Genomic DNA, 19,773 nt, shown 5'->3' with positions numbered 1-19,773 from the left:
TAGTATTATAGAAAGGATGGCTAGAGTAGTATAATACGTAGGAACTAAAAGAAAACCTTATAAACTATAAGGAATTACTAGAGGACTTCCGTTATAAATGCGTAGAGGTACGTTTCTAGAGAAGTATAATCTAGAACCTAAAGCTAAAGAAACTAGGTTAAGATTACAGAGGAAATTAGAAAGGTTAAAGAAGGAAGAATTAGCCTATAGCTAGATAAGATTAGTAAGTAAAGGTAAAAATAGTAATAGTGTATAAGTGCTGCTAAAAGCCCTACTCTTTGCTAAGCCCTTCTCTTATAACTAATCTATTATATTAGTAACCTAGAGGTTATAATAAGCGAAGGAGTATTCCTTTACCTTAACCTTAGCTAACTTAAGTTTAAGGCGGGCAGTTTTAGCATATACCTAAAGAAGAGCTAACTACTTCTACTCTTTCTCTTTATAAACTAAGGTCTAGTTATCCTTAGAAACCTATAAGCTATAATTAGTATATACTAAGATATAACTAGTATATTAACCTAAGGTCGCATCCACGAAATAGTAAAGTTTTAACTTTTAATAACGCTTATAACTAAGTAATATCTTAAGGCTTTAGAATTTAACTTCTAGTGTATAAGTATAACGTTTCTAAACGGATAAGCGAGGAGCTTTAGGTATATTTAGGACGTAAAGGAAAATCTAGGTTAGGATATAACCTAAGTAGGTAGGAGGGCTAGCGTACCTTTATATATCTAATAGGCGCTAATAGGCCAGCTATACTATAGGAAGCTAGACTAGGATATTAGAATAATACTCCTAAGGAGGGGGATAATGTTATAATTATAGTAGGACTAAGTAAGGTAAGTAGGGAGAATTATACTTAGGATATTAGTAATAAAGGTAAGCTAGATTAAGTCCTATAGGCTAGCTAATTAGGTAGCTTATATTATCTATTACGTAATAAGGTCTAGTATAAGTAGGAGACCCTAGGGACCTTAGAGACCCTAAGGACCTTAGTAGGTTCTAGGACTTTAGAGTCTAGGCGGGACCTCCTAGATAGTAAAGAATAGTATATAGTCTAAAGGGACTTTAGTATCTTTTCTATTCTTTATAGTTAAAATTCTATAGTTAAAATTAGAGCATATCTTCTATACTAAGATCTATTAGTCTTTTTATATAATTATTACCTTACCTTCTATAGTAAGATTAGGATATTCTTTTACTCTCTTATTATTATTCCTCTACTCTCGTCCACTAAATACCCGTAAGGTCTAACCTAGGTTAGGTACGTAGAAACCCCTTATAACAACACCTTACTATACTATATATAGAAAATATCTAAATCTCTTTAACTAACGACTACTAATAAATATTAACGTAAAAGAAGCCATAGATATAGTAGATAATATAAAAAAGATATATAATAAACTCTAAGAAAACCTTAAGAAAGCTTAATAGTAAGCTATTTTCTATATAAATTAGAAATAAAAAATGGCACCTTAGCTAAAGAAGGGGGATAAAGCATATCTACTTATAAAGAACCTTTAAACTTAAAAGAAAAAGTATAAGAAACTAGATTATATTAAGGTTAGACTATTTTATATTTCTAAATAAATATTACTAGTAAACTATAAATTAGAATTACTACTAGATGCAAAGATATACTTAGTATTTTATATATTATTATTAGAACTAGTAGACCTAGAGATACTAGTTAAAACTACCTTCTATTACTAGCTAGAGGAAGAAACGGAATTTAAAGTTAAAATACTTCTAGGTTACTATAAAGTTAGAAGAAAGGACTTCTAGAATAATAAATTCCTATAGGAATAGTTAGTTAAGTGGAAAGGTTACCTACACTTAGAGAATATATAGAAACTAGAGGGTAAGCTAAGAAAAAACTACTAGCCACTTCTTAAATAAGTAAGGAAGAGAGTCTATAACTACTACTACTATACTAGAGTAACTAGAAGTAACTTTAGAGGGGATAAAAACTACTCTATAATAATAATTTAGTAATATATCTAGCTACTAGATATAGGAGGAATATTTTCCTAGAAGTTAGAAGGAAGATTATCTATTACTAACTAGATAGAGGGACGAAGCTCTATAGGACTAGTAGGCTAAGTAGGCTAAATAGAATTCTTATCTAACTCTATTAATACTGCACTCTCTACTATAATAACTTTACTAGTATACTTCTTATTCTATAATAACTACTTCTTTAACTAATTCTCTTTTACTTAAGCTATATATATAGCTTTAAAAGTAGTATTCTACTTCTTTTACACTTTATTTAATTATACTTCTAACTTCTTCTTCTTAGTAACTAACCATAAGAACTTATTCTAAGTAATAGTAATATTATACTTTAAACCTTACTTCTAATACTTACTACACTTCCCTAAACTAATATAGACCTTATAAACACAGGTATATAACTAATAGAATAAGTATTTTAACACTATAATAATACTATAGTTTTTAATAGTAAAAATAAGGTTATAATAACGCTTTATAGAATAATAGTTAGTAGGCATAATTCTTTAGGGTAAAGAATAAAAAGGAAAGGGATAATATTATAAACTAGATAATAGTAGGGAAGTTTAGGCGCTTATAAAGGTAGAAGATATAATAACTAGGGTTATAATAAAATAAAAATATACTAAGTTACTTAGATAGTAGTTACGTAACTTACTTAGCTACTTAGGGTTTCTAAATAACTAAGTAGCTAAGAGCTATTACGTAACCTACTTAGTTATTTAGGGCTCCTAAGTAACTAAGTAAGATTCCTATATAGAAATATAAGAATAAACCTTTATACTTATATTTAACCTAAGTTTTAATCTATTATTTAGATTTACTTAGGCCTTCCTTATTAACTTATTACACTTTATAAGATACTTCTATATTAATAAGAACCCCTTCTTCCTTCCCTTAGTAAGTCTTGCCTAAGAACTAACCTTAACCTATTTAGGACTAGCTACCCTTTCTAGATTTAATAAATTCCTTAGTGGCTGTGTACTAGCACCTTATAGAATTATTATATAAATTCCCTCTAGATTTTTACTAGAATAAAGATTCTATTAAAGACCTTATATATATTATCTTTATACTTTATTCCTATTAGTAAGTGGCTTATACTTTCCTTACTAATTATAGTTTCCTTCTAGATCTAATTAAGCTATACACTAGCTTATATTTCTACTATTACTATAAGCTTAGGTACGTTATATATAATAGTACTATTAGCATTAAACTTAAGTAAGGCCCCTAATACTTCTACCTTTTCTTAGAGGTCTAGTTATCTACTTAGGGTATTAGCTCTAAGGTTTTCTATTCCTCTAGTATATATAATCTTAAAGTTATATATTAATAAGGTCTATGCCTATCTTACTTATCTAGGGGTAAGGGCTTTATTAATTATAAATCCTATTAGGTTCTTATAATCTAAGAATATAGGTATCTAGTATTTTACCCCTTAGAGATATATTCTCTATTCCTTAAAGGCTTTAACTATTACTAATATTTCCTTATTATAAATATTATAGTTAAGTTCCGTAGTCTTTATTTTTTAGGAATAATAGCTATATAGGTGTTTTTTATCTATTTTTAGGTCTTACTAGAGTAAGTATGCTCCTATAGTAAAATTTAATATATTAGTTTTAAGTATTACTAAGTAGCGTAGGTTAAATATCTATAGAATAGGTTCTTTTATAAATTCTTCTTTTAGCTAATCTATTACTTATTAGTACTTATCTATCTATTTAAAAGGGACTTCTTTCTTAGTTAATCTTATAAGTGGTTCTATAATTCTAGTCTACTCTAGGATAAACTTCCTATAATAATTATAAAATTCTAGGAAGGACTAAATATCTTTAATATACTTAGGGGTTCCCTACTTAGAGACCTCCTATAGTTTAGTTTATTTAATCTTAAGTTTTTCTAGTTTAACTACGAACCCTAAAAAGATGGTTTAGGTTATATAGAACTTATATTTCTTAAGCTTAAGGTATAGCTTAGCCTTACTTATTTATTTAAGTACTTCCTTAATGTGCCCTTCGTGTTATTATTTGTTTATTAAATAGATTAGTATATTATCTAGGTATACTATTACGTATTCTCCTAGGTATCCTCTTAAGATGGTATTAATTTATTATTAGAATACTACTAGGGCGTTAGTAAGCCTAAAGGGCATAACCTTATATTTAAAGAGTCCTAGCTTAGTTTAGAAGACTATTTTCTATTCCTTACCTTCCTTTATCCTAATTTAGTGGTATGCATTTTTAATATCTAAGCGTATAAAGATTTTTATATCTTATAACTAATCTTGTAGGTCTAAGATTAGTGGTAATAGGTATTAATCTTTCTTAGTTATAGTATTAGTTTTCCTAAAATCTATATAAAACTATAGTTTAGGGTTATCTTTCTTCTCTATGAACGTAACTCTATAAGCTATAGAAGATTTAGAAGGTTAAATGTATTCTTATTTAAGGTTATTTTTAATATATTATTTAGTAACCTTAAATTCCTTTTCTATAGTCTTATAAACTAGTTCCTATATAGGTTATTCCCCTTCTTTTAGCTTAATTTCGTAATCCTAGTCTATATATTCTGGTAAATAACCTTCTAGTTTATTAAAGATATCTGCGAACTCCTAGTATTATTCTAGAATACCTGAAATTTGTTCTTTACTAGCGGCTAGCTAATAGGGGTACTTAATTCCTTTAGTTTCCTAATAGATAATTAGATTAACTTACCTTAGCTATAGTATCCTAAGGATTATATTCTATTAGTTATCTATTTTAGCTAGATCTATAGTAAAATTATTAATTACTAATCTATCTAATAGGAAGGTTCCTAGCGTGGTTTCTATATTAATTTACTCTTAGAACGGCAGCCCCTTAATATTATATAGGGTTTGTTATTCCCTTTTATTTATATAGTGGAGCCCTTCTTCCTCTATAAAGTCCTTTAATATAAAGTTTTAGGTAGCTCTACTATTAATTATAGCTTAGATAGGTCTCCCCTTAGTATTCTCCCTTAAGTATTATATATGGCCTAAGTATCCCTCTAAGGGCTTCTTTACCCTTTAGCTAATGCTTAGTCTAGATTTTTATTACTACGTGCTTTAGGCACTTATTTTCTAGGTATTTATACTATAGTTATCCCTTAATATACTTGTGTAGTAGGAGGGGTCCTAGAGCTAGTACTAGGTATCTACTAACCTTCTTTTCTAGATACTATTTATATACTTTATCTCTTTAGATAAGATTATTATGTAGGTTATCTATTATTTAAATTAGGAAGGCGTAGTATTTCTTCTTTAGTGCTAGGTGTATTAGATAGTTATCTACTATATACGACGTCTATAAGAGTTTATAATACGCTAGATATTTAGTTAGCGTTTAGGGGTTATCCCCTTCTATAGGTTTAATTTTATTCTCTAAATGTTCTTCTTTAATTAGAATTTAGTATTTTATTATAATTTAGGGTGTATATACTTCGTCTACCTATCTAATTTTATTGGCTATTTAAGCCTAGGTTTGGCTATCTAGCATTTCTACTACTAGAATTATGTTCCTTTTAACCTACTTATTAAAGCTAGTGAACTTAGTATTTCTTAGGAACTAGACCTTCTAGTTTTTATAAACTTTGTGAATTATTTCTCTATATAAGTTTCTATAGTAAAAGCGCATTTCCTTAATTTATTATCTAAAATTAGCTAACCTAATTATCTTAGCCACTTTAAGGGCTAGTCCTTTTAACTAGAAGTACTCTATTCTTCTAATATAGATATTCTTTCTAGGAGATATAGGTACTTCTTAAATAGGTAATAAGGAGAAAGGTTCTTCTCCTTAGAGAGTTAACTAGAATAGGGTATTAATTAATTTATCTAAACTACTCTTCTATTTCTTATCCTCTAACTTACTATTTAAGTCGCTTATATTAAAGAATTCTAGGATTTAGGCATTTTATTCTTTAAGCTATAGAGTTATTTATCCTTTTTTAGGTTACTACTAACTTTTCGCCTATTAGCTAGTATCCTATATCCTTTTTTATTTTTATATGCAATATGCACGTATCCTAGGAGCACTTAGCCTAATAGGTGACCTTATATTTCTTACTACTAGCTAGTTTCTCCTTAGTGTCCCTTAAGGTTTCCTATTTTCTTAGTTTCTCTTTAGTATCTTTTATAGACTTATCCTAGCTTTTACTTAGGTAGTTCCTAGCTATATAACCCTTCTTACTATAGCTAAAGTAGGTGCCTTCTTTACGTTACTTCTCCTTTATTATATTCTAACTTAATTCCTTTTCTTTATTAGTATCTAAGACTATTAGATCCCCTTTATTATAAGTTTTATAGTTTTGGCTATTTACTCTATGTCTACTTCCTTCCTTATTATCTTATTTTTATAGGAATAACTCGTTATCTACTTAGACGGCTTATTTAATTATTATAGGTAGAGTTATTAGTTTCTCTATTCTAATTATTTTATACCTAATATCTAACTTTAGTTCTTTATAGAACCTTTATATTAGGGCCCTTTCTCTATAGTCTAAGACCTTATTAGCTAGCTACTTAAATGCTAATATGTAAGCTGCTACTATCTTAGTTTATTAGAGTTTTAAAAGTTTCTATTTGGCTATACGTTCTGCATTAATATTACTAAAGGTTAACTATAGTTTTTTCTTAAAGTAAGCATAGCTTACGAAGATAAGGTTAGTTTCTATTTTCTAGTTATTAACTTAGCTTATTCTCTAATCTATAAGATAACTATTAAACTAGTCTATTACTTTTCTAGTAAAGTAGGTAGCTATATAGGCCACCTTCTAGTCTTTATCCCTAAGATATTCTTAATTTAGATCTAGGTAAAGAGATATTAAGGCTAGGAATCCCCTAAGTTTAGTTTAAGTACTATTAAACTTCTCTAGATCTATAAGTTTTAGTGGTCTATTCCTTATTTAGAGTTCTATCTACTAGATCTATTCCTTTATAGTGTTATTAGCTCCTCCTACTATTTCTTCTAATATAACTCTTACTTACTTAACTAATTACTTATAAGCTTCCTTGGCCCTAGCATTCTCTTTATTAAGGTAGTTAAGTTATTCCTTTATCTAGACTAGGTCTATTAGGTTTAATAACGTTAGTTAGTTTACTATAGGAGCTATTATTAATACTAGTAATCTAGGTACGTACCTATAGAGACTCTTAAGATATAATTATTAAAGTGTAATAGGGCCTCTAGGACTCTATTACTAGCCGTGGCCCTATTAGGGTTCTAGTAAGAGATGAGTAGTGTGTAGGGTTATATAGATTATATGTAATATAAACGTTAATTAATTACTACTATAAGAGTGTGTTACTAAAAGCTTAATAGTAATCTTCTATAAGGAAACTAGATGTAGGTAACTATATTATAGATTAATAATAAAGGCTTACCTAGTAGTAATCTATTATCTCTATATACTACTATCTAATAATGGCTCTATAGGCTCTACCTATAGATCCTATAGGTCTAGACTCTATAGCTCTATTCTATAGATCTATAGATCTAATTACGTAACTTCCTTATGTGCTTATATTATGCTTAGTATCTAACCTATAATTATATTCTTCTCCTATATAATCTAATTGGTCGCTGCTGTTATTAATATAAGTCCCGAAATTCTATTACGGTATAGTAGCCGTAATACTATCCTTCTTTTTAATAAATATAAAAGGGCTTACTACTAGTAACTTTAATAGTCTAATATATCCTTTTACTAGGTTTATCTTAATAAATTTATATTCTTTATAGAGTTCTTTTCTAGTTTTACTATATAGTAGTCTAAAGGATAGCATCTTCCCTTCTTCTAGGTTAATTATATAATTCTAGGGTTAATATTCTAATAGGTTTACTCTTCTTTTCTTCTCTATAAATATATATATCTATACTTTATACTCTCTTAGTACTTCTAAGGGTATACTTTCTTTCTTCTTCTTATACTTTATAACCTAGTAGTTCCTACTAGTATCTACTAAAGGTAATTTCTATTTTTAACTTTCTATTATAAGTCTATATTATTAATAATACTCTTATCTACTATTAATCTCTATTATTATATAGGCTTAGCTTATAATATATATTTATAGTATTCTAAGAATAGTGTTCTTAAACCCTAATTAATATATAGGTTATACTTTCTTAACTAAGGTAATCCTAATATAATATTATACCTAGATCTATCTAGTATATTAAGTGTAATTATCTCCCTATATTTATAGATCTAAAGTATAGTAGTAACTTTATAAGTAATATATAGTATATTTAGTATTTAACTTCTATTTATAATATAGATAGAATAGGCTTTATTCTTAAGTATTAGCTAGAGTTCTACTTATAGTACTACTTCTTAGGATATAAAGTTTTCTAATATACCTAAATTTATTAGTACCTTAATCTATATTTTATTAAGCTAAACTAGTAGCTTAATTAATACTTTACTATTAATAGTATTTAACTCTCTAATAGTATCTTCTTACCTATCTATTAGTTCTTAAGGGCTTCTTAGGCCTTATAGGCTAGAATTTAGTCTAAAAAAGAACTATTTTTCTTAGGAGCTAGGTAGTTTATATTTTTTTATTATTATTCTTTCTATTTTTACTCTTTTTTTCTTTTACTATAGTTATCCTTCTACTATAGTTTTCCTTTAGAAGCTTTACTATCTTATACTATACTTATTTCTATATAAATATTAATAACTATTCTTAGTTAGTTAGGGTTTTTACTAAATCTATAGATATATTTATTATCCCTATACCTACTATAGTTAATATTTAAGTAAGTTTACTATCTATCTTAGGTGTATATTCTATTATAGAGTGTACTAGTTACCACGTTTTATATATTATTTATACTTAAAAAGTATAGTTTTTCTTACTTATTCTATAAATATTTATTATATTTATTAATTAGGTAATTATACCACTACTAGTAGTATTATTTCTTATACTATAGTTATTTACCTCTATGCATTTCCTTAGCTCTATAGTAGATTAGGCACTAGTTATATTTATATATAGTCTATTAGATATTTAAGTACTATTGGTTTTAGTGGTCTAGGTAGTACTTCTATAAATAATCTAGGTCCTTATTATAGAAATCTTAGTGTTACGGCTATTACGCCGTAATAGAATTATAGGAATTACATTAATAATAGTAGTAACCAATCGGATTATATAGGGGAAGAATATAATTATAGGTTAGATGCTAAGTATAATATAAGTACGTAAGAAAGTTACGTAATTAGATCTATAGATCTATAGGATAGAGCCATAGAGCCTAGATCTATAGGATCTATAGGTAGAGCCTATAGAGCCATTATTAGATAGTAGTATATAGAGATAATGGATTACTATAGGGTAAGCCTTTATTATTAATCTATAATATAGTTCTCTATATCTAGTTTCCTTATAGAAGATTACTATTAAGTCTTTAGTAATATTTTCTTATAGTAGTAATTAATTAATATTTATAGTATACATAATCTATACTACCCTATACGCTACTTATCTCTTACTAGAACCCTAATAGGGCCACGGCTAGTAATAGAGTCCTAGAGGCCCCGTTACACTTAGTTAGGGTTTTATTATATATATCTATAATCTACCTATTATCTATCTTCTTTTATAATAATTTCTAGTTAGCGTCTATTATAAGATTCTAGTAGTATAGAGAATAATAGTAAGATTATTATAGGTAATAGTAATATATCTCTATTTTATAGTTAGATTAGTAGTTTATCTAAGTATTCCTATATATTTATTCTATTAGTAAAGATTACTTCTTAACCTTTAAACTATAGGTAAGGTATTAGTGTTTATTTAATAACCCCTTTATTTCCCTTAGATTATTCTTCCTCTACATCCTTATAAAGTTATAAGTTAACTAATAACTCTAATCCTAATTTATTATTAACTATAAGGTTATTAATAGTGTCTATAATAGTCTATTCTTTATCCTTAACCTCTTTTATTAGAGTAGTAAGTACGTTTATCTATTTAATAACCTTATTTTTAGATCTATAGTTTCTAGTAATATAGCCTAGTTTACTATATATAAAGTATATATAAGTCTTAGTTTCTTATTATTAGGTTCTATCTAAGATACGTATATTAGGCTTATAAAAGTCTAGTCCTTTTCCTTTTTCTTTACCTAAGTAGTTAAACTAGATATCTTCTATTAGCTAGTATCTATAGAAGTCTTATAATTAGTATTAAGGTCCTTTTAGTAGTACCCTATAGACTATAGATACTAGTTATCTAAAACTAATATTTCTTAGGTTACGTTAAAACTCTTATTATAGTATATACTATTCTCTATTAATCCTAATTAATTTATTATATAACTTATTAAGGGTTCTAATAATTCCTCTACTATATAGAAGTTCTTCTTATAGAGGTTTCTTAAGACCTTATTTATATATTATTATTAGTAACTTATTATCCTAGTTAAGTTATATAGCGTTCTTATAGAACTCTACTATATACTTAGCTACTAATTATTATTATAGAATAGTTTAGATATTTCGTGCTATAATAGGTACCTTATTAGTAATTCTAAATATCTATTTAAGGTATTTCTTAAAGTTAGTATAATCTTTAATAATATTAACTATATCTATATAGTTATCTATATATTTCTTATTTTTATTATTATAGTCTATCTCTAGATACTTTATTATATAGGGTTAAATCTATTCTCTAGTATTACCTTATATATAAGTAGTTATAAAGATAACCTTTTATTTATCTTTAGGTTATTTATTAAGTTTAAAGAAATATAGGTCTAACTAAAGAAGCTAGATATTAGTATACTTTTTATTACTATAATATAAATTAGGTTTATATATTTTACTCTTAGAGTTACCTATTAGAGTAATAGTAATATTATCTAAAGCTATAGAAGAAGTAGGAGTCCTTATAGTTATATTAAGGATATTTAAGATATTAAATCTAGAAAGGGTAGCTAGTCCTAAATAGATTAAGGTTAGTTTTTAGGTAAGACTTACTAAGGGAAGGAGAGAAGGGGTTCTTATTAATATAAAAATATTTTATAAAGTATAATAAATTAATAAGGAGGCCTAAGTAAATCTAAATAATAGATTAAAACTTAGGTTTAATATAAGTATAAGGTCCTTATACTTACGTGTTAAGTCTAGAGAGGGTAGCTAGTCCTAAATAGGTTAAGGTTAGTTCTTAGGTAAGACTTACTAAGGGTAGGAAGAAAGGGGTTCTTATTAATATAGAAGTATCTTATAAAGTGTAATAAGTTAATAAGGAGGCCTAAGTAAATCTAAATAATAGATTAAAACTTAGGTTAAATATAAGTATAAAGGCTCATCCTTATATTTCTATATAGGGATCTTACTTAGTTACTTAGGAGCCCTAAATAGCTAAGTAGGTTATATAATAGCTCTTAGCTACTTAGTTATTTAGGAACCCTAAGTAGCTAAGTAAGTTATATAACTACTATCTAAGTAACTTAGCATATCTTTATCTTATTATAACCCTAGTTATTATATCTTCTACCTTTATAAGCGCCTAAACTTCCCCACTATTATCTAGTTTATAATATTACGCTCCTATATACTTAGCTTAGGCGATAGTTAACTATTACTTATTAACTATTACTTATTAACTATTAGTCACGTATCTAATAGTTAACTATTACTTATTAACTATTAGTTACGTATCTAATAGTTAACTATTACTTATTAACTATTAGTTACGTAATATCCTTTAGCGCCTAGTAGTATAGTTGAAATATATACTCTACCTAGGTAAACTAATAGTAAGTATTATTATAATATAAAATAAGGTCCTAACCCTCACTTAGGTCTAGATCCTAACACTTAGAAGGTCTTAGAACTATAAAGTTTAGGTAGAATCTTCTAGATAATAAAAAATAGTATATAGTCTAAAGGAACTTTAGTATCTTTCCTATTCTTTATAGTTAAATTCTATAATTAAAATTAAAGTATATCTTCTATACTAAGATCTATTAGTCTTCTTATTTAATTATTACCTTACCTTCTATAGTAAGGTTAGAATATTCTCTTACCCCCCTTTTATTATATATTTGCCCTTATCTACTAAATACCTATAAGGTCGGCCTAGGTTAGGTACGTAGAAACCCCTTATAATATTAAGGTCTAGATAATAGAGACTTTAAAGATAAAGCTTAGAGTAAACTATTTAGCTATACTAACTAGTATAAATAACCTAGTATTAATATTTTAGAACTAAGACTATTAGGAGGAGGCTAAGAAGCTAGAGGTATAGGTAATAGAGACTTATAAGACGAAGCTTAGAGTAGACTATTCTTCTACCATAAATAGTATAAGTAGTCTAGCGTTAACATTTTAGGACTAAGGCTATTAGGAGGAGGCAGAGAAGCTAGAGGTGTAGGTAATAGAGACTTAGAAGAAGAAGCTTAGAGTAGACTATCTAGCCACGCTAAACAGCATGAGTAGTCTAGCGTTAACATTTTGGAGTCAAGGCCGATGGAAGGAGGCAGAGAAGCTAGAGGTGTAGGTGATGGAGACTCGTAAGACGAAGCTCGGAGCAGACCATCTACGCACGCTACTCAGCATGAATAACCTAGCTTTTACGTGGAAATCACTCGGCCGAAGTGTAGAAGCTGTGAATTTGATGCAGCAGTGTGTAGAGCGGCGTGAAAAAGTGCTCAGAGTTAGTCATCCTGACTCCATATCTTCCCTGTCAGCCTTGAAGCAATGGGAAAAAGAACAAGCAGACGTTGAGTTATGGGACAAGGTCAAGGATATGCGCTTGTAAGCACCTATAGCTGTACATCATGTAACTAAGAGCTTTGTCGACCATTGTACCATTTGGCCGTGATAACAAGATCTGGTTTGGAGTCTGTCTGGCGCACGGAGGCCGTCTACAGGCTTGGTCGGTGGCGCCGAGCATCAGTTATGAAGAGATCTGGCCCGTCCACGTGGTCTGTGTTCCGGCACGCAGGGCTGGCAGCTTGAGGTTCAAATATCGCTCGCTGGGCAGAACAGGCTAACCGTTCTAGACTGATGTATCTGCGCAGCAGGTCCATGCACATCGTGATATATAACACGCCCAAGTAGCTACTTTGGATCCGAGGTACTGACAACGGGTGACGATATGCATAGTCTGCACGTCAATTACAGCCCTTGCCGCCAGGATCAGCCTTTTACGACTGGATTCAGGTTCTAAGACCACCAGAGCAAAGACTTAGACCTCAATAATCTCACAGACCTGTCAGTGCGCCAGTAGACAGCAGCGGTTAATATAGCTACAAAATACGGGAGACATCCAAGCGACTGTTATATATTAATCAATAAGTCTTTTTTAAATGGCAAGATGTCAAAGTACATAACCTAACAGATTGGCTCGAAATGTCACAAAAGCTAACAAGGTTATTCGGTTTGAAAGTCTAAGCACCGATAATATGTTCTTGGTACGATGATTGTTCCGCCACGAATGAGTGTATGTTACACTATTATCTTTCAACTACGGGAAGCGCCGAAGCGTAAAAGCGCAGCTACTTCACGTACGTACTCAGACGGAAGTTCTGTTAAACTTACGTCTCAAGAGGATCTATTAGTGTCTTTTTTGCGTTCGCTTCTCAATTCAGGAAGACAGTCTTTGATTTGAACTCACACAAAGCAAGGTTCACATGGGAGTAAGAACTCACGAAATTGAGGTTATGTTCATAGAAACATGTGATATTAATGCGAAGGCTACAGCGGTATATGCGGAAACAGTACGAAACTAAGAAAACAATTAGTTACTCTGTATGAAGTTACCTTGACAGCAACTCATTTCGAGTAAACAGCTACCCTGAGAACTATTGCTCTAACGGATTGTGAACATCTGTACTTACCTAGAGCAACATTCAGGTGTGGATTAAAGGTACATGACCGGCATGATTACCCTAATTACACTCCACCAGTAGAGTATGCAGAGACCTATAGATCATTTCTGATGGGGGCAATGGATGTGAAACACCACTACTCATTACCTTTCAGTGACGACTTCATCATCGCCGCCGTCAATTTTGACACCTTGGTATTGCCCTTAGTCTTTAGGACAGTTCTAGCCGCGGTCATGGCTGTATGCCTAAAGCGCTTCTCCTCCAGGGCCTTCTGCTTGGCCAGTTCATTGTATTCCTCGTAGGTAAGGATCGGTGCGTCTTCGGGCTCCTCCGGCTCTAATGAGAGTGCCTGGAGCTTCTGCGCGTTTAGCTCCTCCATTGCTTCTGAGATTGACTTGACGCCCTTGAAAGCTTCCTTGACCATTGTGTTGAAGCCGTGGTTATATGGGTGCGTAGCGCAACCGTCCTGACTCTTCGGGCAGAAACGTTCGCCGCAGATGTCTGGCTTACCTTTAACCTCTATGGGAGCGACGCAGAATGCGAAGTGCAATTTCAGATAGCAGATAGGCTTGGCTGTGGCATGGCAGATCCGGCAGTGGTGGGGTGGACCTACAGCTTTTGTTCGGATGTTATGGATGTCGGGATCAAGCTTGGAGTCCCAGTGTCCTGGGTACAGCGATTCCATGTCGCGATGCTCTTGTCTACCCATGTTTTAAAGGATTGAGTGTGGATTTGAGGCCGAAGAGCTTGAGATGTTTGATAGCAAGTGTTTGGGGTAACTAGCGCTCGGAGAGTGTGGTTGTGGTTGTTTAAAATTCATATGGGTGACAGCTGGTGTGGTATATAAGTGTACCTTCCAAGTGATCATAGTGAGGGTTTCATGCAACATAGTGCGCGCACAACAGGTCAAAACCCGAGAAGTGGTTCAATCGAGCTTTGCATTGTGAGTTTAAGGAGAACCTAAATCTGCCTTGTTCCGCACATTGTGCGTTTCCCATTGGCAAGGCCTGTTCTTTTTTAGACAAAGAATGAATCGCTTGACTCCGACCCTTTCTTTCACGTTTGCCGACGAACATCATTTACTATACTAGAAAATAGTGGCGGTCATCTTCTTTCAACATTGTTGATCAGTCAAAGTGAGCGGTACATAAACTTGCGAGTTCCCCATTGATAACAATATTCCTCTCAACCCACCAACTAAACATACTGATACTCGCGAGCACAGTAATACAGGCTTATTGCTAGAGTGTTCAACCCCAAATCGTAATAACTGATTATCAATTCATTACGGGGTGATCCAGCGTTCTTACCCCTGCAACATCCGGACCAACTCCGGTCTATCTTCGAACATGTCCATTCTCTGCAACATGCCCAAGTTGCCGTCAATGGAGCATTTTCTAGACTTGTTTATGAAGTCTCACCAACGTCCTGGTCCAGTCTCCCAATCATCGTCTCCGGCGCAACAGGAATCATCTCCAGCACAACAAGAACCATCTTCAGCGGAGCAAGTACCAGAAGGCGCGCCCTCGACTAAGGCTACTACTCGCTCGCCATTCCCAGAACATGAGCAGCATATCCGCTCGATCGACGACAGCCTTTTTATTGAGCTGGTTCGTAGCACCTGGGACAAGAGTCGTTCCCGAACCTGCAAAGTCATCGACCGCAACGCAGGGAGCTACAACTACTGTGTGACGCTAGACTTGAACGAGGAAGAGGAGTTTGTTGTGCGGGTCCCTTTTCGGGGTACGCGCGAGACCTGGACTGAAGACCACGCGTTCGAGCTACGCACCGAAATCTTGAACATGAAATACCTTTATAAGAAGACCAAGATCCCACTGCCGTTCATCCATCAATGGGATGACGGATTTGACAACATCCTTGGAGCGCCCTATATCATCATGGACCGGATTTACGGCGTATCAGCTCATGAAAACCTATGGTACGACGAGGAGATGTGGGCCAAGACAGCTGATGGTACGTCAATTCTTCCTGGCGCTGACAGTCCCTCTCCGGAATTGGAGCGCAAACGCCTTCGATTCCTTCAGGATCTTGCAAAGATCATGGCGGATCTTCAGAACCATGTATTCGACAAGATGGGAGCCCCCCAGTGCGCGGACCATTGGGACCCACCACCTCCTACCGTGGGCCATTACTTTGAACACAGCCATGAGAGCTGGGTCAAGCGTGGCCCATTCTCTTCTACAGCTGAATACCTCCAGTTGAAGAAGGACGAGATCGCTGCGGAGGCCTTACCTGAATATGACAGCAACAATCCGTCTGAGCTTACCGATGCGCGGGCATTCTCCCGGATCGCTCCCATCATGTACGATGCCCTGCCCCGTTCAGTAGACAAGTACGTCACCGACGCAGACTACGAGACCACTCCAGAGACTTTCGTGCTCGCCCATCCCGATCTCGACCTGCAGAACATCTTCGTCGACGAAGACGGCGAAATCACCGGCATCATCGACTGGGCCGGGCTCCGCACTGTACCACGCTGGGCCGGCTGGGCCAGCTTCCCTCTTTTCCTGCGCAAGGATTTCGACCACGAGTACACCGTCCTACAGACAAGCTTTGAATACCCACATGCACCCTGGAAGCTCGACTTCTACCGTAAGGCGTACCATGGCTACCTTCAAGAGACGCTGGATCCGGAGGGCACGGGGAGCTACAACGACGGCAAGTACACACTCAAGTCGGGTGCGACCTGCGCCGCATTGGAGGCGCTGGATCGGTGGGTACTACGCGATGCGAACATTCACCGGCTTTTGAAGGAGATCCCGGTCCTGAAGGGCCTTTTTATCAAGGACTTTAGGGAGCGTCTTGGTAGTGAGGAGGGGTGGCCCGCGGCTGAGGCTATGCTGAAAGAGGAGTTCAAGGCCTTGTTCAGGCATACATAGTAAGTTTGGAGGTCTTCTGGTAAGACTGCATTATTTTCTCTTGGTGGTTCAACGGCGTTGGAGCGGATCTGTTTGATAGACTGTAATTGCATACCTAAGCCCTTAATACATATTTGAAGCGTATTGCATCATATGCTTTGATCCCAAATCTCGAACGGAGTAAACAAGCGTTCTTCTAGTAAATTTTGTCATCTTCTCTTGATATACCAACGACATTGCAATGGATCTATTTAATAGACTGTAACTACCGTAGAGTTTTGCAGATAGCGATTTACTTTGACACCAATCACCAAACGTAGATCGTGTTTCAGACCCGCTTCTACGCTCCGATGGACTGTCTGGTTGGATCGCTCATGGCTAAATAAATTGCTATCTGCAAAACTATACGGTACTGTGGTACATACCTAAACCCTTAAAATACATTTCACGAGCATTGCATCATACGATTGGGCTTAAACTCTCGAATGGAGTAGATAGACGTTACAAAAATCCAGCAAGGTACTCTGCACCGCGAATGTATAAAGCCCATGAATCCCCGCTCGCCAAGTGAGATTTCCATGCACCAGACGACACTCATGGTCAACACTATTCATCGAGAAAAAATCTCTTTACAGCTCGACCCCGGTATTCCACAAGAGCAGGCATCATATTTCCCGCGTTCTCGATGTTCAGCGAAGAGTTTTCGGGACCCGAGTAACGCACGGAGAAAAGCAGCATCACGTGCCGTCCCTGCTGACCAAGCGCGCGCCAAGCCCCTCTTTCGCCATTGCGTCAACATGACATTTCAAAAATGCCATCTCGATGCGCCAACCATGCGATCTAACGGCCCCTGTCACCCACGAGGCAACGCGCTGCCGTTCCTGTGTCCTCCGCCGGCGGTAGCCCTCACCCGACGGCTCTTACAGAGTCATGACGTGTCGGTTCGCTACTTCGAGCGTGTATAGCAGGGACGAGTGATATGCCGTGGACGGTAGATGGGCGCTGGAGCTTAGGAAAGCATTTGTAGTTTAAGGCAGATGGTAGCTATGTCATAGGTATGTATTGCCTTTGTTTATCATAGTTAAAGTACCCCGCTTGACGGTGCATTTCTCATCCACACCCCTCTTCTCTGTACGCATTATTCGATTGTGATACCCCTCCTATCTACTTTGTAAAATCTTTCATATATAAGAACTCAAGATGGCTATGTCCCAAGCAGCTCTCAAGGCTGAGCAGGCTATCGGCCACGGCGACAATGCCACCACCGCGCAGAATGTTACCAACCCTGATATCGCGCCGGGTGCCGCTGGCGAAGGCAAGATGAAGGCGCTTGCGTGGATGGGCAAGAACAAGGTCGAGATGGTCGAGGTGTCAAAACCGAAGATTATGGAGCCAAGAGATGTTATCTTGAAGATTACGGGCTCGACCGTGTGCGGATCGGATCTTCATCTGCTGCATGGAACTGTCGTGGAATTGCAGAAGGGCGATATCCTGGGCCACGAATTCTGTGGTGTTGTGGATGAGGTTGGTAGTGAAGTTACCAAGTTCAAGAAGGGGTATGTTCGCTTTAATTGCATGCGCAAATACAACATCTAACGAGATGATAGGCAACGCGTGGTAGCCTCCTTCCAGATCGCCTGCGGCGACTGTTACTACTGCAAGCAGAAGCTCTCCTCGCAATGCGAAAAGACGAACTCGAATACCATCGAAAACGCCATGTATGGTGGTCGTACAGCTGGCATGTTCGGATACTCCCATTTCACCGGTGGCTTCGCCGGCGGCCAGTCAGAGTACACGCGTGTGCCATACGGCGATGTCAACCTCCTTCCTCTCCCCGACAACGTCCCCGACGAGGCCGGCTTATATCTCTCCGACGTCCTCTGCACGAGCTGGCACGCGGTCGTTGATACAGGTGTGAAGAAGGGCGACGTGGTCGCCATCTGGGGCGCCGGACCCATCGGACAAATGGCAGCAGATTTCTCGCTCATCAACGGAGCCTCACGCGTCATCATGATCGACCAGAACTGGCGACTGGAGTACGTCAAGGAGCGCTACCCCAACATCGACACGCTGGACTTCTCCGCCCTCAGCAAAGGCGAGAGCGTCACTAGCAAGCTCAAGGAGATGTGCAACAACCGCGGTCCAGACGTCAGCATCGAATGCGCAGCCGGCGAGTACGCAAAGGGCTGGGCGCATTACTTCGAGATGATGCTCGGTCTGGAGACGGACACTTCCGAGCTCATCAATGAGATGATCACCTCCACTCGCAACTTCGGCCGCTGCGGTATTACCGGTGTATACGTTGGCTTTACCAACCACTTCAACATCGGGTCCCTGATGGAGCGCGGCATCCGCCTCATCGGCAACGGCCAGGCACCCGTCCACCTCTACTGGGAGTCCCTCCTGAAGATGATCCAGGATAAGCAGATCGACCCGCTCAAGATGGTGTCGCACCGCGTCAGGCTTGAGGACCTCGACAAGGTGTACTACAAGTTCGAGGACAAGGCGGACGGCATGCAGAAGGTGTTTGTGGAGACGAAGTTCAGCTTCCCCGCATGCGAGGGCAGCCCTGAGCTGAAGAGATTCTAGAGCGCTGTTGAAAATTGTATCTGGGCTAGGCGTGAGGTGGGGAGGCGTTGGTGGCGTTTGGGGACGCAATAACGAGAATGCATGGATGAGTGTATGAACCAGAATGCATGTATATTATACGACTTCATGGGTATATAACTTATTATCAATCTACCTGAACAGTACGTCTTGCAAGCAACCAAATCTGACACTGGGCGTCAAGATATCGATATATACACACGATGATTCCCCTCAAGTTTACATGTCACGCGGTGATAAGCTTCCCGAGGTCTTGGGGGATATCGGCGAGACGTGTGCATTAGTGATTCACGATCCAATGAGCCCTGCAACCTCAGTATCTATTTCACAATGATTCAGTAGGCGAAAGAACTGCGACGCAATATAAGTACGGATTACTACAACGTAAGAACATA

The 19,773-nt window shown here is 35.5% G+C and overlaps 3 protein-coding genes across 3 annotated transcripts; 2 read left to right on the top strand and 1 right to left on the bottom strand.

Moving 5' to 3' along the window:
* Positions 1–14,028: 14,028 nt before the first annotated feature.
* On the bottom strand, positions 14,029–14,601 carry N0V89_001792 (uncharacterized protein; the record flags this gene model as incomplete). Its single annotated transcript, XM_056210603.1, has 1 exon — positions 14,029–14,601. The coding sequence occupies one exon, from the start codon at positions 14,599–14,601 to the stop codon at positions 14,029–14,031; it is 573 nt and encodes a 190-aa protein (XP_056074076.1).
* A 676-nt stretch (positions 14,602–15,277) lies between these two features.
* On the top strand, positions 15,278–16,792 carry N0V89_001791 (uncharacterized protein; the record flags this gene model as incomplete). The annotated part of the gene is made up of 1 exon (XM_056210602.1): positions 15,278–16,792. One exon carries the CDS (start codon positions 15,278–15,280, stop codon positions 16,790–16,792), a length of 1,515 nt encoding a protein of 504 aa, XP_056074075.1.
* Positions 16,793–17,971: 1,179 nt separating this feature from the next.
* On the top strand, positions 17,972–19,360 carry N0V89_001790 (uncharacterized protein; the record flags this gene model as incomplete). Its single annotated transcript, XM_056210601.1, has 2 exons — positions 17,972–18,327; positions 18,379–19,360. 2 exons carry the CDS (start codon positions 17,972–17,974, stop codon positions 19,358–19,360), a joined length of 1,338 nt encoding a protein of 445 aa, XP_056074074.1.
* Positions 19,361–19,773: the final 413 nt, after the last annotated feature.

Source organism: Didymosphaeria variabile, assembly GCF_027946475.1.
Source record: "Didymosphaeria variabile strain IMI 356815 chromosome Unknown scaffold_2, whole genome shotgun sequence".
Classification (NCBI taxonomy): domain Eukaryota; kingdom Fungi; phylum Ascomycota; class Dothideomycetes; order Pleosporales; family Didymosphaeriaceae; genus Didymosphaeria; species Didymosphaeria variabile.
This window is presented reverse-complemented; position numbering and strand designations above follow the sequence as displayed.